General features: G+C 49.2%; 1 protein-coding gene across 1 annotated transcript in view; it reads left to right on the top strand.

The window, feature by feature from the left end:
* Positions 1–24,904, top strand: part of Acad10 (acyl-CoA dehydrogenase family member 10) — a 38,453-nt gene extending 13,549 nt beyond the window's left edge. The window contains exons 6-21 of the mRNA XM_027414081.2: positions 281–440; positions 1,632–1,773; positions 3,814–3,882; positions 6,894–7,075; positions 8,769–8,919; positions 11,876–12,021; positions 12,880–13,053; positions 13,958–14,358; positions 15,428–15,568; positions 15,925–16,062; positions 16,161–16,251; positions 19,204–19,362; positions 20,143–20,315; positions 23,145–23,288; positions 24,080–24,157; positions 24,597–24,904. Of these exons, the coding sequence (XP_027269882.1) occupies positions 281–440; positions 1,632–1,773; positions 3,814–3,882; positions 6,894–7,075; positions 8,769–8,919; positions 11,876–12,021; positions 12,880–13,053; positions 13,958–14,358; positions 15,428–15,568; positions 15,925–16,062; positions 16,161–16,251; positions 19,204–19,362; positions 20,143–20,315; positions 23,145–23,288; positions 24,080–24,157; positions 24,597–24,767 (2,520 nt within the window). The 3' untranslated portion in view covers positions 24,768–24,904. The remainder of the gene's footprint in view (positions 1–280; positions 441–1,631; positions 1,774–3,813; positions 3,883–6,893; positions 7,076–8,768; positions 8,920–11,875; positions 12,022–12,879; positions 13,054–13,957; positions 14,359–15,427; positions 15,569–15,924; positions 16,063–16,160; positions 16,252–19,203; positions 19,363–20,142; positions 20,316–23,144; positions 23,289–24,079; positions 24,158–24,596) is intronic.
* Positions 24,905–25,505: the final 601 nt, after the last annotated feature.

The raw sequence follows: 25,505 nt of genomic DNA, 5'->3' as shown, positions 1-25,505 counted from the left end.
CTTTTCGGGGTGGGTCAAGTGACTGTTTCACAGGGGTTGAACACCAGATATGCTGCATATCAGCTATTTACATGACAATTCACAATAGTAGCAGAATTAGGGTTGTGAAGCAGCAATGAAGATTTTGTGGTTGGGGGTCGCCACAATGTGAGAAGTTGTATTAGGTCGCAGTTTTAGGAAGGTTGAGAGCCACCGCTCTCTAAGGGGCGGCCCCCTCTTGGAGACAGGCGGCTGAGGATCAGGCCAACCGCCACAAGTTATGATCTTTATCTGAGAGCAGGTTGACCATCCTGAGACAGCAGTGAAGGAGTTGGAAGCTCTCCTGGGTTTCCCACTGTGTGTGGGCGTTCCCAACACGGGTCCTGTGAGGAAGACCATGGAGATTGCAGAGGATGCCTTGGAGAAGTACCTGAAGGGCTTGCTCGGGACCCATGACACTGGTAGGGAAGCTTGCCTATTTAGGGAGCTCTGTCCACACAGCGTGGTTGTCACTACCCAACCCTGATGGAATATGTGGGTGCCATTGAGGATCCTTAAAATCACAGTCTCTCCTCACCCCAATACTCCATCTCAGAGTCTGGTGGAGCAGCCTTTGCCTGAGACTGACCAATGTGGGGGAGGGAGCTTGGAGATGCATTGTGTGCAGTGAGCAAGTGTGACTTTTGAGACAATAGTCTATTGTGAGGCTGTGACTGTATGTTACATGACTTCAGAGCCTGGGAGTCTAGCTCAGTGGTAGGACGTTTACCTCGAATGGGTGAGGCCTTGGTTTTGTCCCCAGCACCGCCAAAAAAAAAAAAAAGAAAGGATGCATGATTTTAAAAGTAGCAAGGTGACACCTCTTCCCAGGTCCTGTTATCTTCTGGGTTCCGCCCTCTAAAAGAAGTCATCTTAGAGCTTTTGGAAGCTTCCCTGGTGGGTCCCCTCCCCTAACTTGGCCTCTCTTATTTATACTTTCACATTGTGCTATTTCCTAGCCTTGGGTTTCTTGGCAGCCCACCCACAGAGATGAAGGCCCCTCTAGACCATGCCAGCCCATGGTCAGCTCCCATGTCTGCTCACTCTCCTGCCAAGTGGAACAAATCTTACTATGAAGCTGGGGATATATGATGTCTGTCTCTTCCAGGAGCCTGCAAAAGAGCCACAGAACTTAGCCTAGAGTCTGGGAAAGTCTGTCTCCTGTTGGCGACTTTGGCTCTACATGGCTCCCATCAGCTGTCATGACAGTGTCAGGCATGGTTTGGAAGAACATGGGCGAGGGACATACAAGGGCACTTTTGCTCTCAGGCTTAGGACATTACATGGGCCAGATGTGTTACTATGACAGCTTGAAGTGATCAACAGAACCCAAGGGCATGTGTTCACCAGGCAGGAGTTGGCCAAGAGCTATACAGAGAGACAAGATGACCATTGTGTTAAGAAAGTGTCCTTTGCTGCCCTGTAACAGCATGTGGCTCTGAGTGTATAAGCCTGGGGCTCAGTTGTACCCTGGGAGGGTGGCAACTCTTGCTTGGTTGGCATTGTATAGGAGGAAGTCATGCATCCCAGAGGCACACCTCACTGGGATGCAGGAATTCCTGTCTGTCCTGGGTTCTGGCTCCCTTCTGAGGACTGCATTGTCAAACCTGCAGGCCCTATGGAGCTCCTTCAGTTTGATCATGGACAATCAAATCCAACATATTACATCCGGCTGGCTGATCGTCAGCTAGTTCTGAGGAAGAAACCCCCAGGGACCCTCCTTCCCTCTGCCCATGCCATAGAGAGGGAGTTCAGGTAAGTTTCTGGGGGCCCAGAGGGTGGTTGTCTGGCTGATGTCCCCAGCACACAAACTCAGTCCTGAACTGTCAAGTCAGCTTCTGTGGGACTGCCCTAAAGTCCCTCCCTCCTTTAAAGACACATTTTATATTTGTGTGTGTGTGTGTGCATGTGCGTGTGTACATGAGTGTGGGTAATCATACGGGCAAGAAGGCTGTATTGGGTGCCCTGGAGCTAGAGTTACAGGTGGCTGTGAGATGTGGGTGTTGGGAGCTGAGCTTGGCCCTCTGAAAGCATATAGCAATACACACTTATGTGTATAAATGCTTTGCCTGCATACATGTATGTCCATTTACCACATGCCCATGGAAATCGGAAGGTGGTGGCTCCTCTGGAACTGGAATTACAGATAGTTGTGAGCTGCCATGTAGGTGCTGGGAATTGATTCGGGTTCTCTGCTAAAGCAACCAGTGCTCTTAACTACTGAGCCTCATCCACCCCCTGCTTTTTCTCTGAGATAGGGTCTCACTGTTTCCCTGACTCACTGGCTGTACAGACCAGGTTGGCCTTGAACTCATAGGGATCTACCTGCCTTTGCCTCTTATATGCCAGGATGAAAGTCATGTGCTGCTATGCCCAACTGCCCTGAAGCTTTTATTTTTATTTATTTATTTATTTATTTATTTATTTATTTATTTATTTATTTATTGGTTTTTTGGGACAGGGTTTCTCTGTGTAGCTTTGGAGCCTGTCCTGGAACTCGCTCTGTAGACCAGACTGGCTTTGAATTCACAGAGATCCACCTGCCTCTGCCTCCCAAGTGCTAGGATTAAAGGTGTGTGCCACCAGCATTACCATGTACTCTTTCAGCCATGGTCTCTAGGTTGCTCAGGTCAGCTTCCCGAGTAGCTAGGATTACAGCCCTGCGCCACCAGGACTGTTTAAACACACATAATACAGAATTCTAACTCAAGATCTCTTAAAGAGGAGGGCAAAGCCATTAGAACCCTTGCCAGGTGTCTCTCAAGGAAGACTCTTCCTTCTCCTTTCCCTGCACTGCAGTGTGAGAAAGGGCAAGTGTGGGACCCAAGGAGAACTCCACGTCCTGGCCTCTCTTTCTTGTTCTTGTCTTCTGACTTTTGATGCTGGTTCACAGGTGCATACCTGTACTTGATGTCATCTCCCTCCTTTCCTCCGTCCCTCCCTCTGTCCCTTCTTCTCTTTCTTCTGCCACACTGGGATGGAGCCCTGCACCTATGTATGCTAGATGAGCCTCCTATCACTGAGATTCAGCCCTACCCTAACATACTATTCTTAATTTAGTTTGATTGTATATGCTGTGTGTTGTGTATGTGTGGTATGTGCACCATGCATTCGATGTGCCTGTACATATGCATGTATGCAGAGGCCCAAGGTCAAAGTCAGGTGTCTTGTCTCAGTCACTCTCCCTTTATGATTTTTTCAAGTGTATGGGTGTTTTGCCTGCACATATGTCTGTGTGCTCTATGCATTCAGTGCCTACAAAGAAGAAGGTGTTGGGGCCTCTGGAACTGGAGTTACAGAAGGTTGTGAGCTGCCATGTGGGTACTGGGAACCAAACCTGAGTTGTCAGCAAGAACCGACAGTGCTCTTAGCCCCAGAGCCATTTGTTTTTTGCCACAAGGGTCTTACTGTGTAGCCCTGGCTGTCTTGGAACCAGATCAGGCTGATCTCAAACTCAGAGATCTGCCTGCCCCTGCTTCCTGAGTGCTGAGATTACAGGTGTGCCCTGCCCTGTGTCTTATCCACCTTTATTTTTTTTTATATAAAGGTCTCCCAGTAAACCTAAAGCCATGCCAGTCAGTGAGTTCATCAGTCTGCCTGTCTTCACCCGACTGCACCTGCAGGCTGGGGTTATGGGCATATGCTGCCATGCTCAGCTTTCACATGGGTGTAAGGGAGCGAAACACATGTACTTGTGCTTGTGTGGCAGGCACTTTGCCAACTGCACCCATCTCAATAATTTTTAAATAAGAAAAGCAGTTGCCCACAATGATGTATTTTCATTTGTTCTGGCAGGATAATGAAAGCCCTCAGGAATGCTGGTGTCCCTGTCCCCACTGTCCTTGACCTCTGTGAAGACTCAAGGTAAAGATCTTTGTATTTTGCCATTGTGTCCCCAGGCTACAGAAGAGAAAAAGCGCATTTGCTAACTCAAGAGCCCATTCCTTAGAGCTGAGAAGATCAGCTGCAGCCTCTCCCCACCCAAGCCCTAAGACCATGTCACCCAGAAAGCATACCCACCCAAAACAGCTTTCTCAGCATTCCAAAAATGCATACCCGCTTAGCTGCATGTGGTACAATGTGATCCCAGCACTTGGGAGGCAGAGGCGGGAGGCTACACAGAGAGAGCCTCTCTTAGTAAACGGTATACATACCACACATACACATACACATACACATACACATACACACACACACACACACACACACACACACACACACACACACACACACAGAGTCCACTGAGTTCCATGTTGCTTGCATTTGTTCTTTTCTTATTGTGGTCGAAAATGTTTTGTTTGTTGAGACAAGGTCTCTCTACTTAGCTCTGGCTATCCTGAAACTATGTAGACTAGGCTGGCCTTTGCCTCCTGAGTGCTGGGATTAAAGGGGTGTGCTACTGCACTTTTCTTCTAAACTGCTGCAGTATTCTGTGTGTGTGTGTGTGTGTGTATGTGTGTGTGTGTGTGTGTGTGTGTGTGTGTTTTCAAGCACACAGAACAACTGAAAGAAAATGCAGCACTGGAAACATTTGTTTACACTTCGGATTAAAATGCTGTTAAATATTTGCCACACATATTTTTCATATATGCAGAATAATTTACATGCCTATTTATTTACTCATGTTTTTGAGACAGGGTCTTACTATGTAGCCCAGACCGACTTCTCATCCACAGTTCTTCTGCATCAGCCTCCACAGTGCTGGGAGTACCACAACTGACTCCCAAGAATGTCATGTGTGTATGCGTGTTGGTGATTGCAGGTGTATATGTATGTGCATGCACGTGGAGGCTAAAGTTGAGTGTGGTTCCTAAAGAGCCATCTTGTTTGTTTGGCAAAGGGTTTCTCACTCAGATCTGAATCTCCAGGCTGGCTGGTCAGAACGCTGCTGTGATCTGTCTGTCTGCCCCTCCAGTGCCGTGACTGCTAGTGCATACCACGTACCTTGTTTGGGGGTTTGTTCTATTTTGTTTTCTGTGAGTTCTGGGGATCAAACTGAGATCCTCATGCTTGTGCAGCAAACATTTCACCAACTGAGCTAGCTCCCTAACTCTTCCAAGAATGTCTTTGGCTGAAGAGATGGCTCAGTGGTTAAGAGCATTTGCCAGTCTCACAGAATACCCGGGTTCTATTCCTAGCTTCCATACGACAGCTCACAGCTGTAACTCCAGTTCCAGGGGATCCAATGTCCTCTTCTGGCCTCCACAAGCACCAGGCACACGTATTCTGCACAAACATACATTCAGGCAAGACACCCCCACACACTAAAAAACAACAAAAGAAGAATATGTTTCAAGTCAGGATAAACACACAGAATACTTTTTAGAACCACTTTTTAGAGCAGTAAAATACTTTCTAGTCATGACTAACAGATGATTAATAACATGACAGCAAGGGAGCTGGAGAGTTAGCTCAGCAGATAAGAGCACTGGCTGCTCTTCCAGGGACCATGGTTCAATTCCTAGCACCCACATGGCAGCTCATAACTGCCTGTAACTCTATTTTCAGGGGATCTGACACCTTCACACAGACATACATACAGGCAAAACACGGAACAACATGAAATAAGAATATATAAGAAAAAATATGACGGCAAATTTCCTGAATGCCACACGGTGGTACATGTGCCTTCAGTGCCTTTAAGTAAGGGTACAGATAACGTCAGGAATGAGGAGGGATGTCAATAGATGCCACATGTGTGAGTAGATGCTACACCAGGACCTCTTGTGTACTTGTTCTCTTCATTTTAAAACTAGCTAAGTTGTTAGTTTTTTTGGGGGGGTTGTTTGTTTGTTTGTTTCTTGAGACAGGGTTTCTCTGTATTGCTTTGGAGCCTGTTCTGGAATTAGCTCTTGTAGCCAGGCTGGTCTCAAACTCACAGAGATTGATTAAAGGTGTGTGCCACCACCACCTGACTAAAACTAGCTAAGTTTTACAGATGAAAAAAAGCAATAAGAACCATCTGTTAACTCCAGTCCCTGGGGATCCAACACCTTCTTCTGGCTTCCACAGGCACATGGTACATAGACATAATGCAGGCAAAATAGCCATACACATTACCTGGATGGGGAAAAAGACAACAGGGGCTAGAGAGATGGCTCAGTGGGTAAAAGCACTTGCTGTACAGCTTGAGGACCTCAGTTCAAATCCCAGAACCCACATAAAGGCTGACGAGAGTGGGAGTAGCTGTAGTCCCAGTGTTCCTGCACCATGACAGGAGGCAGAGACAGGAGAATCCCCAAAACTTGTGGGCCACGTGGCCTGCTATACACAGTAGAAAACTGAGATACCAACTCAAACAAGGTGGAAGGTGAGAACTGACACCTGTGCCTCACAACTTGTGTGCCTCACCTGTACCTGCACACACACACACACACACACACACACACACACACACACACACACACACTCTGCCACAGGCCTGTAATTCACACACACACACACACACACACACACACACACACACACTCTGCCACAGGCCTGTAATTCCAGCACTCTGGAGGCTTGAGGCAGGAGGATCTATGCAGTGAGACTGTGTCTCAGAAGAACCAATGAAAATCTTTAGACAGGCTTCTTAGTAAGTATCTGTGGCAAACACAGCTCATCAAGGGCCAAACTCTTCCTTTTTCTACAATTTGGTCTTACAATTATCACATTAAAACCTCTTCAGTGGTTTCTCCACATGGGCCAAAGGGAAGCGTGAGCATGCTGGCTGTCTGCACACATGGGTGGGGGAGAGATGACGGGCACTCTCAGTTGTTTGCCCTTAAGAGGCAAAGGAGCTCTGCCCCCTCTCTCAAACTCTCCTCACAGAAACTGAGGGACACCCCAGCTGACAGTCACTGAAGTGCCCACCCTGTCTGTGTTCCTGCCAGCATCATCGGCACGCCCTTCTACTTGATGGAATACTGCCCAGGCATCATCTACAAAGACCCCTCCCTGCCGGGCTTGGAGCCCAGCCGGCGGCGAGCAATATACACTGCCATGAGCCAAGTCCTGTGCAGAATTCACAGTGTGGACCTGCAGGCCACGGGCCTGGACAGCTTTGGGAAGCAAGGTGTGCAGGGGCAGCCCCTCCTCCACTCACAGTTCCTCTCATAAAGCAAAGCTCTGCTGTTGGGGTCTGGGTGGCTAGGGGTGCTGACACACAGCCCTGCCCGCCTTCTAAACCCAGGCTCATCATAACTGGTTACCACTCATTTCGTCCTTGGATAAGCCACATTGTGAACTTAATTAAGGACTCTGTTCTCCTTGCCACTTTTTAGTTACTAAACTGTTTAACTCTTTCTTTCTTCCCAGTGCTGGGTCATGGTATTTAAGATAGACTTTCTCCTTCCATCTCTTCCTTCTTTTCTTCCCTTTTTTTTTAAAAAAAATTATTTTATCTTATTTTATTTATCGCCACCACTGTGGCAAACGCCTTTAATCCCAGCACTCAGGAGGCAGATACAGGCTGATCTCTGAGTTTGAGTCCAGCCTGCTCTACAGAGCAAGTTCCAGGACAACCAAGGCTATAGAGAGAAACCCCGTCTTGAAATACCAAACAAACAAACAATAAGTAAATAAAATTTTATTTGAGAGGGAATCTAATGTACCCACTAGTTGTCCTTGAACTAGAAATGTAGCCAAGGATTGCTTTGAACTCCTGATCTTCCTGCTTCTACTTCCCAAGTGCTGCCCAAGTGCTGGCATTACAGGGTATACCACCAAACTTGACCTCTTTTGCAGGGTGGGGTTGTTGTTGGTTTTTTTGGTTTGGGTTTTTTTTTTTTTCCAGTTTTTCAAGACAGGGTTTTTCTGTGTAGCCCTGATTGCCCTGGCACTCTGTAGACAAGGCTGACCTTGAATTCACAGGGATCCACCTGCTTCAGCCTTCCAAGTACTGGGATTAAAGGCATGGCCACTATTGCCCAGCCACCCTTGGCTTTTTTAAAGAGAGGGAGGGAGAAAGGGAGGGACACACACACACACACACACACACACACACACACACACACACAGAGAGAGAGAGAGAGAGAGAGAGAGAGAGAGAGAGAGAGAGAGAGAGAGAGAGAACTTTTCTTGCTATGTCAGGGGTCTCACTATGTTGCCAAGCTGGCCTTGAAATTTTCTGAAGTGGTCTTCCCACCTCAGCTTTGTGTACTTTAATATTTACTTATTTATTTTGACTTTTTGAGACATGGCTTCTCTGTGTTGCCTGGCCATCCTGGAATTCGCTCTGTAGAATTCAGGATGGCCTTGAACTCAAATATCCGCCTGCCTCTGCCTCCTAAGTGCTGGGATTAGAGCACTTTATGTATTTTATCCTTCTCTCAGCTCTGGGAAGACTCTGTCAAGGTGAGGAAAGTAAGACCCAGCAGGGTTAGGCAGGAGACCTGTCATCATACAGTTGGATGATGGCAGAGCTGGATCCCACCCCTGCTAGTCCAGATTTCATGCTCTTAGCCCACCACTGTCACACTTATCCAAGAAGGGATTTACTAGGCTGTTTGAAAGCTCACAAACCCTCAAAGAGGATTATGAGTCAGGCTTGAAGATTTGTCTTGGAGGAATAGACCATGGTGAGCTGGCTGAGGCAAAGTGGCTCCCACGATGGGCAGGAGCTTCACATAGAAATCTCCCCATCACAGGAACGAGTTCAAACACATGGCACTGGCCAGAGCTGCTGACGTTCCCACTGCTCTGTTAAACTGACAGGGCATTGAAGGCTGTTGGAATAGCACACCATGTCCTAACCTGCTTTCCCTCAGGAGACTACATTCCTCGCCAGGTACAAACCTGGACCAAGCAGTACCGAGCAGCGGAAACCAGCAGCATCCCCGCAATGGAGAGGCTTATCCAGTGGCTGCCACTACACCTTCCCAGGCAACAGAGAACCACAGTGGTTCATGGCGACTTCAGGTAGACACAGACTCCAGGGGGCTGGGTATCCCATGTGGAAACTGATGGGCAAGGCCCATGCAGGGAAGACCAAGCCAGTGGTCCATATTACAGATGGGAGTCATCCCTTCACAGGGTGTTTCCTTTATGTCAGGGTGTTAGACCCCCGGAAAAACTCAGGTATCTGGGGTCCCAGCCCAGGATTGCGGTCACTCCAATCACCAGGCAGATTCGAGAGCTTGATGCAAACTGCATGAGGCTTTATTGTTTTTTTAACAAGCTAACCCCATGTTAGCTCAGGTCTTTCACCCACCTGCCATGGCGGATGGCTAGGAAAGACAGCTCGGAGGGGCTGCATAGAGACCTTGTAGGGCAGCGTAAGGGGAGTGAGTAGGGGTACACACAGGCTCAGGATTGGTGTGCCTCCAAGCTTGGAGGGCTTGCCCTGTGTTGATTGGCCAATTAGTTGTTATGGCCCATAGGCCCTCCCAGGGTGGTTGCTATGCTCTGTGTGTCATTGCTGTGTAGTTGTCCGTAAAGCACACCCAGAGCCATAAAGCATAGTGCCACCAGCTAACTTCTGATTGGTTCCTTGCCACGAGGCAGACACCTAACCTCTTAGTGACCAAGGCAAGGTCATAGCGAGCACGTGTTACTGTCATGGCTGCTGAAATGGGGGGGCTGGTCCCTTCAAGGGCTTCTCATGTCAACACTGTGACAGTCCTTTGCCATGGAGGGCTGCTTCACCTCTTAAGAGGTCAAGTGTCATCCTTGGTTTTTGCTCACTAATGTCAATAGCAGCCACTTTTCCAAGTTGTGGCCACCAGAGCCACTTGCAGACACTGGCCCATGTGCCTGTGGGGAGCAGGAGCCATGCTGGGTGGGGAAACACTGTTGTGAAAGGCACTCTCACTTCCTGTAGGGTCAGTGTTGGGTGTTGACCTTGTGCACAGACTGAAGGAGGTCAGAGAGTGGATGTGGTTTCCTGGGGTGTGTGCCGAGTCTAGGGCTCTGGCTTCACTAGAACTCGGTACACCTTCCATCCCTCCCGTGTCCAGAGGTCCTTCCATGACTGCCCTGGATTCTGCTCTTGAGGCACTTGGCGCATTCACCATTTCCTGCTTCCCAGCAGCTCCTGGAGGCCTGCCCCCGACCCACTTCACGCATTTGCTTTATTGTCCTCTACCTAGGACTCTAGAACACTCCCCCTCCCCACGCAAACCTCCCTTTTTGGTGGGAAAGAGCAGTAACAGGTGACTACCATGCATAACTCTTCTATGGCCTTTGTCTTTGCCACTCCTCAAGTGTCCACAACTGTGACTAAGTGCAGGAGCAGGCAGAAGACAGCCAGCAGTCATCTAAAGGCCTCTTAGCTGTGGCAAAACCTGCAAAGCACCCCTGATCTTAGAGTGTGCTCCCCTTACCATCAGAGACAGTTCCACCTGCCTCTATGTGAGAAAGGGCCCCTTGAAGGAGGTGGGAACCTAAACTGCTGGGTTTGAAAGCTTGAAGCCAGTAAAGCAGACAAAGTGAGCCTGCCTCAACTGCCACTTCCCCTGTAGCACAGCCTGGCACCTCGAGGGAGTCTCAGTGAAGATGCCAGCCTGCTACTGCTTGTAGCACATGATGAACCATGTGGTTTGGTGGAGTGTTGGGATTCTGCTCAGCAGATAAACTAAACCAATTGCCTCTACATGAGTCAACCTAAATAGATCTCAAGGGGACCGTACTGAGGAGAAAAGATGAGCACATGGGATATTTCTACAAGTTTATGAAGGATTGAGAGAATGCCCCTGTCGATTTTAAGTGTGTGAATAGCTAAGAGAGACAGAAAATTGTGAGACAAATGTAGACCAAGTTCAAAGAAGGTGTGTGTGGTGGGGGTGAGGGCGAGGGTGGAGGCTGTTAGCTGCACCTGGGATGTTTTGTGTTAGAGATTCAAGGAAAAACAGCCATGCAGCAGGGGTGGCTTCTGTGAGGGAGACGGCACGTGGGGCTGTGTACTGTTCCCTGTATTGTTGCACATTTGGTAATTTTTCTTTTAAAGATTTAGCTTATTTTTGATTAAGTGTTATGTGTACAGGTGAAGTGCAGGTCCCATGGAGGCCAGAGGGAGTTAGACCCTGGAACTGGTGGCTGTGAGCCAAACTTCCATCCAGTGCTGGAACCCAAGCTCTGGTCTTCTGCAGGAGCAGTACATGCTTATAAGCACTGCGCCCCCTCTCCAGCCCCTTCCATTTATTTTAAATCAAGCCTGTATTAGTGTCCAGTCAGGAATCAGAAGGACTCAGAGGCCACTGGACTGACTGGAACCACAGTGGGGTTCCTAAGCAGCTGGCTCTGCCTGGGCCAGTATGCTCCCACTGTAGCCACTGCATAACAAACTTCACCACGGCCCTTAGCTGACAGCTGGGACAGGACAGCATATTTCCACCAGGGTGGCTTTCTGGCCAGGGCTGCAGTCACCTGCAGGCTTATTCTGCCCATGGCTGTGCTCCTCAGGCCATTCTCTGTGGCTCTGTGGTTTCCCAGTATGGTGGCCCTTGGGTAACTGGACTTAACTAGTAGCTCAGGTCTCCAGAGGTGAGAGAAGGCTATGTTACCTTCACTGACCTCCACCCCCCCCCCCGGAAATCCCTCACTATCACTTCCTCCACTCGATATTTATTAGAAGCCAGGTGTTTCACAGAATGAAGAATTGGTGGCAAGTGTGTCAAAGAATTTGCAGGCCTGCTTTAGTGCCATCTCCGGGAGGGCATGAATCCAGTAGGAGTAACTTCAGAGAGGGCTCCTGGCCAGAGCTGTGACCCTTGGTAGAGGAGAACCGTTAAATAAACATCCCCTACTAGTGACTGGTCCCAGTGAGAGGACCTGGGAGTCCTAGAGGTTGGCAGGGCATAGCATACGGGCTGGTGGAGGGTGGGTCTGTTCAAATGCAATCTTTTCATCTGTCTCAATTCTTTCTGGGGCTTCTCAGGCTGGACAACCTGATTTTCCATCCTGAAAAGTCGGAGGTGCTCGCTGTCCTGGACTGGGAACTTTCTACCTTAGGGGACCCTTTTGCCGATGTGGCCTACAGCTGCCTGGCTCACTACCTGCCATCTGATTTTCCCATGCTGAGAGGTAGGAGCCAGTTAAGTGGCACATACTGGCTGAAGTGGCAGTGACTGGGCTGTGCTTGAAAGTGAGGTCCAAATAGTTTGAATACTAGCGTCACTGGGACGTGGGGGCCGGAATGGGATGTGTTTCCCATCATTCATAATGTATCTTTTTCTTTCTTTCCTTTCCATTTTTTCTTTTGCACTGGGGGTTGAATCTTGGGCCTCTTTTGTGCATATTAGCTGACACATCAAGCCGTGTTGCCAGTTTGCATTTACTTGGTGTCCGTGCAAACTCTTGCTGATATGCCCGGGCTCAACTTATGCAGTCCATTCTGTGTGTGTCCATCTTTGTCTTTTGTTTCTGGGTTATCTGCTCTGAGACAGGTTCTCATGGCTGACTGTCCTTGAACTCTGTAGCAGAGGCTGGCTTCAAACTCCTGACTTCTACTTCCCCGGTGCTGGGATTACAGGCATGCGTCATTGTACCCATTCTATTATTGAAACAATAATTTGTTTCAATGACCAATGACCATATAATTTTATGATCTCATTTTTCCACTTAGTTGTATACTCCACCTCCTCTGGGACTGTTTGTAATCAAAATGTCTGGTTAAGGATGGTGTCCATCCCGAGAGCTGTGGTCCTGGGGTAATGAGAAGCCAAATTCCTTTGTTTACTGTCTGAAGCCTTGAGGGAACAATTTGTAAAACAGGAACTTCATGCTTGCCTCAGGCCATCAACTAGAGCAAGAAGCCACTGGACTCACAAGCCACCACACGTCTGTGAAAGCAGTTCATGAGCATAGTGGCTTTCAGAATTCAGGCTTGCTAGTGGAGTGTAGGTACCGACCACTTAGGGACAACTCTGTCTCTTATCTCAGGGTTCAGGGACCAGGATGTGACACAGCTGGGCATCCCAACGGTGGAGGAGTACTTCAGGACATACTGTCTTCACATGGGCATCCCGCCCGTTGATAACTGGAACTTCTACATGGCTTTCTCATTTTTCCGTGTGGCTGCAATTTTACAGGGAGTCTACAAGCGGTCACTCACAGGTAAGGGGTGGCCAGCCTGATGGTCACAGAGGCTTTGAGGAGGCAGGTTTGGCCAGAAGAGTATAAGGTTTAATTTTCTCAGCCATCATAAAAACACGTGCATGTGTAGCCAGATGTGGGGGCACACACTTGGAATCCCGGCACTCGGAAGGTGGGGGTAGGAGGACAAAGACCTCAAGATCATCCTCAGCTACATGTTGGGGGCTCCAGGAGGTCCTGTCTCAAATAAAAAAAAAAAAAAACAAAAAAGCAGAGAGAGGAAAATGCCCATGCATTCTGTGATGCCGGCATTATCCTCCAGAGAAAATAATGCCTAGACTGGCCATGGCATTTTCTCACAAGGGGACTCTATGATCATGTGTGATCTCTTACTGTTCCCAGGTGTTGCACAAGTGACTTGAGCTTCTTCTTGTCCTTTTTATCTTTTTATTTTTGTTCGTTTTCTTGTTTTGTTTCTTTTCGTTTGGTTGGTTTTTTTGTTTTTGTTTTTGAGACAGGGTTTTTCTGTGTAGCCCTGGCTGTTCTAGCTGTTGCTGTGTTCCAGCCTGGCCTCGAACTCAGAGATCCACCTGCCTCTAACTCCTAAGTACTGGGATTAAAGATGTGCTCCACCAAAGCTTAAATTAGTGTCTTTAGGAAAAGGAATGGCAAGCAGTGGGGACATCCAACCTCTGATTTCTGGTTCTCAGGGGACTGACTTACCTTCCGCTCCAGATTCAGTTTCCTTGCCCACCAAGTTCAGATTCAGACAGTGCTGCCTGGGAGTGCAGGGCCCAGGCCCTGGTGTGGACAGAACAGGTGCTCAGCCAGTACCAGTGGCTGCCCTCAGAATATCAGCTTTCATTGGCTCACATCACCAGGAAGGCTGGTTAGGGGTAACCAGTTCTCCTTCCATTCTGCACAGGACAGGCAAGCTCGGCAACAGCCAAGCAAAGCGGGAAGCTCACTGAGTTCATGGCTGAGCTGGCATGGGACTTTGCCATCAAAGAGGGGTTCCGGGTTTTCAAGGAGATGCCAGCCACCAAACCACAAGTGAGATCCTACCACGCATGGGCCGGGTTACGGCCCCAGTGGACCCTGGCAGGTCTGAGGAGTTACAGCACTGTAGCAGCTGCTTCCCCTCCTCAGGAGACAAAGGGAGGCCTGATCATCTCTCCAGAGGGCCTCTCTCCTCGAGTCAGAAAGTTGTATGACCGGCTGTTGCAGTTTATGGAACAGAATGTGTACCCTCTAGAGCCAGAGCTGCAGAGACACCAGGCCTCAGCCGACAGGTGGAGCCCTTCCCCGCTGATAGAAGACCTCAAGGTAAGCAAGGTTGTCAACGTGGCTGACCCATACCAGTGAGGGAAGAGGCAAGGGGCTGAGGGGTATGGCCTTGGTTTCCCATCACTAGACAGAAACAGCTGCTGACTAATCAGGTTTTATCCTGTCGTGGTAAGAATGGTTAGAATGGTAGGGAGAGTGGTAAGCCAGGCATAGTGCTTCTCCTGTGATCCCAGCAGTGGAGGCAAGAGGATGAAATATTCAGACTGCCGGGCGTTGGTGGCGCACGCCTTTAATACCAGTACTCGGGAGGCAGAGGCAGACGGATCTCTGTGAGTTCGAGGCCAGCCTGGTCTACAGAGCGAGTTCCAGGACAGGCTCCAAAACTACACAGAGAAACTCTGTCTTGAAAAAAGAAAATAGTGCTAATGTTAAGCCTGATGAGGCAGAGGGGCCTAGGATATGGAGACCTGGGGTGAACACACTGCGGGCCCTGATGGCTCTCTCATGTTTATGTCCCCTACACCTGCAGGTTTGTATCCAGCCAGTGGCTCTGACTTGTCATTGCTTTGGGTATATGCTGTATCTCTGACTGCCTTCTCCCCTTTGTGTTCCACTGGTGAAGATAAGATGTGATCACAGCGGGAAAGCCCCATTCTCTCCTTTGTCTCTGTGTCTGTCTCTCTCTCTGTCTCCCCCCCTCTCTCCCTCCCTCCCCCAAACCCTGCACACCCAGAGAATCTCTGAACAAAGGGAAGGGAAGCAGCAAAAAGCCCAGTTCTGCATTCTAGGCTGCTATGGTGGCTCCTCCCCTGAAGTTGTCAGTGGCCCAAGTCCCAGCCCAAGCATTCCAGCTTTTGACCATACTTGTGGCGGACACATCATCACCCCTTGGGTACAGGCTGTGGTTAAAGATGGGTGCCACTACTCCTGTATACATTTTTCCTTTTAATATACATTTTTGTTTGTTTTGGTTTTTGGTTTTTTGAGACAGGTTTTCTCTGTGTAGCCCTAGCTGTCCTGAAACTAGCTCGTATAGACCAGACTAGTTAATATACATTTTTAAAAGATGAGATTCAGTGATGGTTGGCTCTCCTTTTTTCCCTGACAGGAAAAAGCCAAGGCTGAAGGGCTTTGGAACCTTTTCCTACCCTTGGAGACAGACCCTGAGAAAAAGTATGGAGCAGGGCTAACTAACATGGAGTACGCGCATCTGTGTGAAGTCATGGGCATGTCCCTGTATGCTTCTGAGGTACAGTCATCTGTGTGGAAAGTCAGATCTAGGGGCACCATGCAACCTGAACTTCACATGAGAAAGGAGGGCAGGTATCAGCTGACTTCAGTCTGAACAAGCACCTGACTCAGCAGGGGAACCAACCACCCAGGGGTGTGGGCTATGGGGGCTGCCAGCCCCTGGCTCCAGAGTCCTCTACTTCAAAGAAGTGATCTATGTGGGGGAGGAGTCCAGGGTGTGTGAGATTTGACTTGAGGTGTGTCTGAGCCCTCTCTGGGGAGAGGAAGAACTTTCGGGAGTTGTGAGGGGGTCAGTGATTTGGAAGGGGTCCAGCCCCACCTCTTCCAGAGGCTGAAGATGTTTCTTCTCCTCAGGTATTTAATTGTTCTGCGCCAGATACGGGGAACATGGAGCTCCTGGTGCGGTATGGCACTGAGGAGCAGAAGGCCCGCTGGCTGGTGCCACTCCTGGAGGGCAGGATCCGCTCCTGCTTCGCCATGACTGAGCCCCAGGTACTGTCCTCAGTTCCCCTGTGGCGGGGCCCAGCTGGTCTCTGCCACTGCAGAATGCAGGTCAACAGGGACTGTAACCCGAATGTGCTCCCATGCAGGTGGCCTCATCAGACGCCTCCAATATTGAGGCTTCCATCAAAGAGGAAGATGGCTCCTATGTCATAAATGGTCACAAGTGGTGGATCTCAGGTACTTGGCCTGAAATATACTTTTCACTTTTTCAGTCTGTGTGGATGAGCTGGAGCTGCACAGGGCATGCTGCTTTGTGGGGCCCTTGAGGCGTCACCAGATGCCCACACCTGTGGCTCTACTCTTGCAGGCAGCTCTCTTTACCCCACCTTGCCAGCCTCTCTCAGCTGGGAGTCTTCCTGGTGGCTTCCCCTTGCTCTGAGGTCACATGTATTATACCTCAGAGACTCCCAAGTGCCTCTCTGTCCCTCAGTTCACAGACCCCTTGTACCTCCCATAAGGCAGGGCTGATGACCCCATCCCATTTCACAGGAGAAAACTAGGACTCAAGGGGTGACCAGTCACTTACCTTTGGCTGTAGCAGCTGGTGGGCAGCAAACACAGCTTCAGAATTTACTTGACTTTAGGCCTGTCTCCAAAGATGTCCTTTGTAGCACCTGTGGAGACAGCAGGGCTGGCTGTGAGGAGGAAGCAGTAGTTTGTAGAAGAAGCTTTCTTTTTTCTGTCAATGAGAAATTTACATGTCTGTGTGTGTATGTGTGTGTATGTGTGTGTGTGTGTGTGTGTGTGTGTGAGAGAGAGAGAGAGAGAGAGAGAGAGAGAGAGAGAGAGAGAGAGGAGGGAGGAGAGAGAGAGAGAGAGAGAGAGAGAGAGAGAGAGAGAGAGAGAGAAACAGACAGACAGACAGAGAGAAAGAGACACACCGAGAGAAATATGGTATCATGTAGCCTGTGCTGACCTCAGACTTTCTTTGTAGCTGAGTCTGGCCATTGACTCCCCATCCTCATGCCTCTACTTTCCAAGTGTTGGATTATAGGAGTGTGCCACCACACCAGGCTCAAACCTATGTATTTTTCAAAAATCCATATGCCTGATAGATGTGGGTTTGTGCAAACTGTAATCCCTGGGTTTGGGAAGTAAGAGGCAGAGGTTAATACAAATGTGGAGATGTCATCCTTGGTCATGTATGAGTTCAAGGCCAGTCTGGGCGCCATGAGATCCTGTCTTAGAAAACAAAAATAATAAACCACAACAGATCCAAATGCTGCATTGTCCAGAAAATTTCAATAGGTTTCTGTATAATTCTTTTGCTTATTTGTTTGAGACAATGATTTTCTTTCTTTTTTTGTTTTCTGTTTGTTTGTTTTTCAAGACAGAGTTTCTCTGTGTAACTTTGGAGCCTATCCTGGCACTTGCTCTGTAGACCAGGCTGGCTTTGAACTCACAGAGATCTACCTCCCTAGAGCTGGGATTAAAGGCATGCTCCATCAATGCCCGGCCAAGACAATAATTTTTCTATGAAGTTCTGGCTGCCCTGGAACTTCTTATATAGACTGGCTGGCCTTGAACTCACAGAGATCCACTTGCCTCTGCCTCCCAAGTGCTAGAGTTAATAGCTTGGGACCCTACACCAGCTTCATCATGAGTCTTGTGGAGTGGGCTACAGAGATGGCTCAGGGGTTAAGAACACCTGTCATTGCAGAGAACCTGGGTTCAGTTCCCAGCTCCCACATCATTCTCACAACTGTCTTACAACTCCAATTCCAGGGGCTCTGATGCCCTCCTCTGACTTCCTCTGGGATGGGCATGCATGTGATGTACAATCATACATGCTGGCTAAACACACATGTAAAATAAGTGAATGTTTTTAATTTTATACTTGTTATGGAATGAACTCTTAACACTTGTTCACTGAGACATTTGACTTTCACTACACATAGATTTGTAATAAAGATTCCTACTCATGTTGTGGAAGCTCTGTCAGCACTCATCCTGTCCTCTGTCTTCTCAACCATATTCTTAGGTACCTTTTGGCCATATGGGTAAAATCTAATATCCAGAACTACCTATGACCATAAGAAGGGGAAGGGCGGGGATAGAGAGGAAGTGGGGTTGAGAATGAATGAAGTGTTTCCTGTCACAGTAGGTTTTGTTTTATTTTGTGCTCCAGTTTAGTGTTCCATCCTGAGCCTGGTCCCCAGACCCTCCCTCCATCATAGGAGCACGCTCTCCATTTATGCATTGTGCTAGTTGCGTGTCATTGGCATGTTTGTCACGCTTTGACACGGAGAGCACACAGCTGGCATTCTCAAAGAGGACAGGCAGATAGTTTCCCATGCCCCCAAGAAAGCACAACAGCTGCCCGCTGGAAGCACAGATCTGTCTTGGAGTCTTAAGCACTTTCCCACAGCAGACACCAGAATGGAAGCTTGAGAACCTGAAGTTGAGTTGTCTTCTGGGTGTTTCCAGGAGTGCCCTGGTCCTGCGCCTGACATCCACCAGCGTTCACTAGAGGGTGCACTCTCTTCAAAGTCTTTTGCAGCCAGTTCTATCTTGTCTGCTTCACCATGTATGAACTTGTGAGCTGTCTGTTTTGTACCATCGATGGTAGACGTTTCTTCACAGAACCCACTTCCTCAGCTGGACCTCAACAAGCTAGAGGAGGCGCTTATGGAAGGCAACTTGGGTTTGTTTCAGTTTTTTTCAAGTCTAACATGATGGTTTTTAATATTTTTTTCCCCATGTTGCTGGAGAGAGGGCTCAACAGCTCAGGCACTGGCTGCTCTTGCAAGAGAACCAGGACTTGATCCCAGCACCCACATGGTAGCTCACAACTATCTGAGTCTAGTTCCAGGGAATGACTCCCTCTTCTGGCCTCTTTGGGCACACTCACATGGTACACCCACATGCAGACAAAAACATGCATACAGTTAAAACATTGCTCCTGTGGTCCAGGATTCCACCTCAGGGAGATAAGTTCTGTCTGGCCTGGAGCCTGCACATGTTGATCGGTGGAGTCTCTCAGGGTCCTGGAGCCTGCAGGTGCTTCTCCAATTGTGTGAATATATTAGGGTCCTAGCTTTGCTTTTGGCAGGCCAGGGTTTCCTGTGGTTAGAGGCTCAGTGGCTGTGGCATTCACCGATAGAACGAGTCTCTCTTCTCTCCTGGCAGGCATCCTGGATCCACGCTGCAAACTCTGTGTGTTTATGGGAAAAACAGACCCACAGGCCCCAAGGCACCAGCAACAGTCCATGGTCTTGGTTCCCATGGACACTCCAGGAATCAGTGTCATCCGGCCTTTGTCAGTGTATGGGCTGGAAGATGCTCCAGGTTAGATCTCCCAGGGCCAGTCACCCTGAGTGTGGCTCTAGTCCATGGGCAGCAGTTTTGAGGAGCCCCTGTTCTGTAGAATTTTCCACATGCCAAGGATCTGATGTCATTGGTAAGGCACAGCCCAGCCATTTATTTCCTAAGGACCTTGAACTGCCCAGCAGACTGCCAGTGGGTGTTGATGCTTGTCTTTTCCTCTTCTAATCTCAGAAGAGAAACAGGAGTCTTCTAGACCAGGCAGGCAGGCAGAAGCACTGGGGCAGCAGGTCTGGCTTTGGGTCTTTTTTTTTTTTTTTTTTAAAGATTTTATTTATTTATTATGTATACAACATTCTGCTTCCATGTATATCTGTATACCAGAAGAGGGCACCAGATCTCATAAGGGATGGTTGTGAGCCACCATGTGGTTGCTGGGAATTGAACTCAGGACCTCTGGAAGAGCAGTCAGTGCTCTTAACCTCTGAGCCATCTCTCCAGCCCCTGGCTTTGGGTCTTGTGAAGGTCTCAGCCCCAGTTGAGTCCCTCACCTGTGTTCTTTTTGTTTGTTTGTTTGTTTTTTGAGGCAGGGTTTCTTTGTTTTGAAAAACCATAAAAAATGGCAGAATAATTTTTTTTTTTTTTTTTGGAAGACAGCAATTCTCTTCCTTTGTTTCTGGACCCCCTGTCCCCTCCTTAGCTGTGACATGGTTAGAAGGCTAAGGTCTGGAAACAGTACCAGCACCAGCCCTAACTGAAGTGAGGAATGAACACGTCCAAGGAAAATGCATTTTTACCTTTCAGGGGGCCATGGTGAAGTATGGTTCAAGGACGTACGTGTGCCAAAGGAGAACATAGTCCTGGGCCCCGGTCGAGGCTTTGAGATCGCACAGGGCAGGCTGGGGCCTGGCCGGATCCATCACTGCATGAGGCTGATCGGGTTTTCAGAGAGGGCCCTGGCGCTCATGAAGACACGCGTGAGTCCCCTAGTGCCCACAGTGACTCATAACCACTATTGCTGGCAGGGGAATTTCAAACACCAGTGCCCTTCTGAAAACAGACCTCAGAGGATAATATTCATGTCCAGAATCTGTGATCTCTACCTTGCATCTGCTCTACTTGGCCACGGCTGACTTCCAGAGTGGAATGGCCACATCTCTGTCCAAGTGGCCAGAAGCTTTATGGGAGCAGAGGGTGAGGTTCCAATACCTACAGGATTATGGGTAGCCAAGAGTCATACATGCTCCCAGCACATGGTTTAAACTCAGACCCCAGGGAGATTGTGAAATTGCCTGTTTGTGCCCCTGGGGTCATAGCACTTGGCCTTATGCATATCACCCTCCTTATCCAGTGTGCCCAGAAAATATAATCTAAAGCCAGCATGGGAGTTTATTCTAGCAATTCCAGCACTCAGAAAGCTGAGGCAGAGGGATTGTGGCAACTTCCAGACTAGCCTAGATCCCAGAACAAGACGCTATCTCAAACAAAAGTCATTTGCCACTGGCTCCTTAATGAAGCCCTACATAGTACAGGGCTCTGAAGGACTACATAGTACAGGGCTCTCTGTGACCATCAGGACAGCAGAGTGAGGATCTGCAGGAGGCAAGAAAGCAGTTTGGTTCAGCACAACTAAGTAGCTGGTGTTGGTTCAAACTTCAGGAGTCTGACCCCTAAGTGGTTTATTTTAGGTATCTTTAAGCACAGCATCGTTTGGTGAAAACTTACTCTAGTGATGATTAACTCAACCTTATGTGCACAGCATAGCATACAGAAATCTCTTTGAGGAACAAAATAAGCTAAATACAGATTATGAGTGACTACATTGAAACTTTTTGTAAAGTCCCCATGACACCACCTTCCATAAAGTTGGTTCTGTAGAGTGACTGTGAAAAACAAGTTTATGATAAGGGATTGGGTGAAGATCCGTTAGGAGGAATTGCTGGTGTGGTCTCCAGCCACAAAGACAGTACAGAGGTCACCAGACTGTTTACCGCACCCTCTCTCATACAGCCCATGCTGGCCTGGACGTCTCCATGTAGGCAGGGATGACCTTGTTGGGACTCAAGTGCACCACACCATGCCTGCTTGGATAGTAGCTTCTTAGTATAGAGATGCACTCAGGGTGCCTCTAAATTATGTGTTTTAAAAGAAGACTGCAAAGGGACAAGCATCATGGTGCATGCCTTGAATCCCGGCACTCTGTAGAGAGAGGCAGGAGGATCTCTGTGAGTTCAAGGCCAATATAGTTTATATAGCAAGTTCTAAGACAGCGAGACTACATGGAGAGACCCTGTCTCAAATTAACAAATGGACAGAGGCTACAAAACACTATATGGACTATGACTGTGCTTTTTAACAAGAGGAGGTAGTGGGTTGGCACAGCAGGTATTTGCTGTCAAGAATGTTGATGACCTGACTTTGATCCTTGGGACCCACATAGTAGAATAAATATCCAACTCCTCCATGCTGTCCTCTGGCCACAGCTGCAAAATATATAGTAAAACTTTAAACTGTATGTATGTATATATTTATATATATGCACAAAGTATGGAGGGAAAATGACAACCATGTTCTTGAGATGGGCTTGCTGGGCTGCCCAGACTGGTCTCAAGCTCCTAGACTCCAACAGCTCTCCTACCTCACCCTCCCAAATAAGCTGACTCTACAGACACACTGCCCTGACCACAGCCGCCTGCTGTAACTATAGAAAATTAGATGGTGGAATACTAGGAACTTTTCTCTCTTTTTTATGAAAATTGAGTTGTGCCACAAGATACATTATTTGTGTAAAAGTTACTTTCCCTATGATACATAAATAAACATGCCTTTTCCATCCAAGATGGCGCTCCAGGGCGTGAGGCTGGCCATCAGCAGCAGGGACGACCTGCCCCTTGGTGAGGCCCCCACAGTACCTCCTGTCTCCCCGGATGCAGCCTTGCTCAGAAGCTGGCTCAGGGCCTTTCCTCTTGCCCAGCCTCACACTAGAGCTTCAGTAAAGGGTTCTCAGAAGTAATCTGACCACCAGTAACTGGTGGCTCAGTGTGGTGCATGGAAAAAGTGGCTCTTAACCTCAAAAGGTCATTCCAGAGCCACGTGTGAGTGACCATTGCCCAGGAATACAGATTCCATGTTGCAATGTGCTAAGTTTTACAGAATTTTGTTTTGTCTTGTTTTGAGACAGGGTCTCACTATGTAGCCCCCACCCCATTCCACCAACCCCTACCTAGAACTCACAGAGATCCACCTGCCTCTGCCTTTGGGATTAACGGTGTATGCCACCATTCCTAGCTTCATAAAATTTGTATAGGAACAGAAAGTCCTAAAGTATTTGCAGATAGGTGATGGTGCATCAGGCATGCGAGTCACAGCGCAAGTAGGGACATCTCTCTGCTGGAGGTCTCTGGTACCATCTGATGACATTCTTAGCTTTTAGGTTGGTGGAGGTAGAGATCTTCACATTCCAAAAGGGATTTCCCTCAGTCACAAGGCTGTTAATCCACATAGCAGTGGGCAATGAATGACTATTAAGGCACCACAATAGCCCAAGGTTCCTGGCTCTGGACCTGCAACAGTGCGAGCTCTCTGGGGTCACTGTAGCTGTAGTCAGTCCATCAGCCTTTGTGGGCTGTTCTGTATGTGTGGCCTCTAATGAGCATCATTGCCTATAGCCAGACACTGCTGCCAGTCAGCTGCCACATCTGCTCTCCCCTCCCATGTGCCCTGCTCCTCTGTGGGTCACCTGCTCCTGAGCCTCTCAGGGCCACTCTAGGACCAGCTCCTCAGCCTCTTCTCCCTGGTGTCTGTAGGTGATGTCCCGCACAGCCTTTGGGAAGCCCCTCGTGGAGCATGGCACCATCCTGGCAGACATTGCCCGGTCACGTGTGGACATCGAGCAGGCACGGCTGCTGGTGCTAAAAGCTGCCCACCTCATGGATGTGACCGGAAACAAGGTGGGAGGCCTCACAGGTGGCATATGTCACCCTGGGGTGACAGTGGAGTCAGCCCTTCTCTCCTTGTTTGGTTCTTGGGCACTGATGACTGCTACTGTTCTCTTGAACTCTGGTCATCTGTTACAATCGAGAAAAGGCCCAGGGAGAGAGGAACTTCTGGTTGGCCAACTGGTGACCTTCCTGGTTTGAGAAAGGGAAGTCCCGTGAGCCCTGTACTCCCAGAGCATGTTGGGGTGGGGTAGATGAGGGAGGAGAGGACTGGGGAGAAGGGACATCACAGGCCTCATCCAGATACAGCATTAGCCAATGGAGGGGCTTGTTCCCAGAGCAGCATTACCCGTCACTTATAGTGGCTGGGCATGGTGCATGCTGACTACTGTGTCATCTGACCTAAGCAGGGGCTCTACACCCAGCCAAGAGCTGCAGTGACGGGGTGTTGGGTCAGGTGCACAGCTCGTGGGTCTTTGAAGCTTTTGTTCCTAGAGGCTTGAGGATGCCTCAGTCAGTGGCCAACCCCAAGGTCATCCTCTTGACTTTGGTCCACTGTTGCCTGCACCTGGACACAGCTATATTTTATGGCACTTGGAGCCAAACCCAGTGCCTTGTGCTTGCCTGGTAGGTGCTGTCCACAGTCGCTCAGGTTCCTGGATCTGGGTGTGGCTCAGAGTGCAGTGGTAGCCATTCCCCTCTACCCTAGCTGTACCCACTTGTGGAGCCCAGCCCTGCGTCCACCTGACAGTCAGTTTGGCTTTGTGTTGTCCTCTATTTTCTAACTCTACCTTCTCCTGCAGGCTGCAGCTCTAGAGATTGCCATGATCAAAATGGTAGCCCCATCCATGGCCTATCAAGTAATTGACCGAGCCATCCAGGTGAGCCCCCTGGACTGCCCTCCCACTATGCATGCCACTTTCCTCTTCAAACCAGGCTTGTGCAAGGACCTCCCTCCTTCCCAAGCCAAGACAGTTCCTCACCCAGAGCATTAGCTTGTAAGTAGCTGACCTCAGGCTCAGGGGAGCCCTGTTGCTGCTCAGACCCAGTGCCCTGACTCTGCAGGGTGCCACCTCTCATGTTCTGATACCTGGTCCCACACAGAACTTTCTCAGTAGCAGAAGCAACCTTGTAATGTTAACAGCCTTGGTGAGTCAGGCATCCAAAGGGTAGCAGTGTGTCCCTGTGAGAAGTCTAAACTCACAGGTGTCACAAGGCAGCCACCCCATGGCTAAACAGCTGTCTTCAGCTGTTCTGAGCAGGATGTCACTTTTAGAACTCACCCAGGCCTTCCTCTCCTTCCCGCCATGTGTCTGCCAGGCCTTTGGAGCAGCGGGTCTGGGCAGCGACTACCCACTGGCTCAGTTCTTTGCTTGGGCCCGAGCACTGCGCTTTGCTGATGGCCCAGATGAAGTACACCGGCTCACCGTTGCTAAGATGGAACTGAAGAATCCCAGCAGGCTACAGGAGCCGGCGGTGCCCAGAGTGTAGATTCTGTCCAAAGTCAAGTCACAGTGGAATACTGATTTATATGCCCTGTTTTCAGGGGCTTTGGGGACAAAAAGAGTCCGTGTACTTTCTATGTCACACGAAGGACATGGGAATAAAGGCTCCCACAGCCCCTGTGACTCAGGTGTCAATGACTTCCTCACATCTAGGCTGCTTCCCCTGCACTGGCACCATATGAAGGCGCCCTGTGGGACATGGATGCCATGACTCCTGGTTCTCCCAATGTCTTCTTCACATTCCCTCTCCACCAGTTCCCTATATACTCCTGAAAACTTCCCCAGAGGAACCATGCCCTCTGAGTGAGATCCCCATCAACTGCCATACTCTGCCACCTGTCGGCAGTCATGTTGGGGCCAGGGGGGAGCAGACAAGATGCTGCTGAGATTAGAAGAGTCGTGTGTCCTCCCTGAGGATGGGGGAATGGTCACCTTGACCAGGTCTGAGGTCTTACAGTTACAGGGGCCCCATGGGACCAGAAAAGATAAAGCCATTGCTGGGAGAACTTGGCCTTAAGATGCAGCCACAGCCCATCTACAGGCAGCCAACTGGGCCAGCACCATCGCATGCTGTACTGTAGACCTGACCTCTGGGTACTGCTTTCCCCTAATGGACCCTATGCCACAGCCTGGGCCATGCATTGCAGAGTACACAGTCACCACAGGCTCCTGAATGGGTTTCTCAGGTGTGCTGGTCCCCACATGGGCTGGGAACACAAGAGCC

The sequence above is a fragment of the Cricetulus griseus genome, chromosome 4, assembly GCF_003668045.3.
Source record: "Cricetulus griseus strain 17A/GY chromosome 4, alternate assembly CriGri-PICRH-1.0, whole genome shotgun sequence".
NCBI classification, from domain to species: domain Eukaryota; kingdom Metazoa; phylum Chordata; class Mammalia; order Rodentia; family Cricetidae; genus Cricetulus; species Cricetulus griseus.
This window is presented reverse-complemented; position numbering and strand designations above follow the sequence as displayed.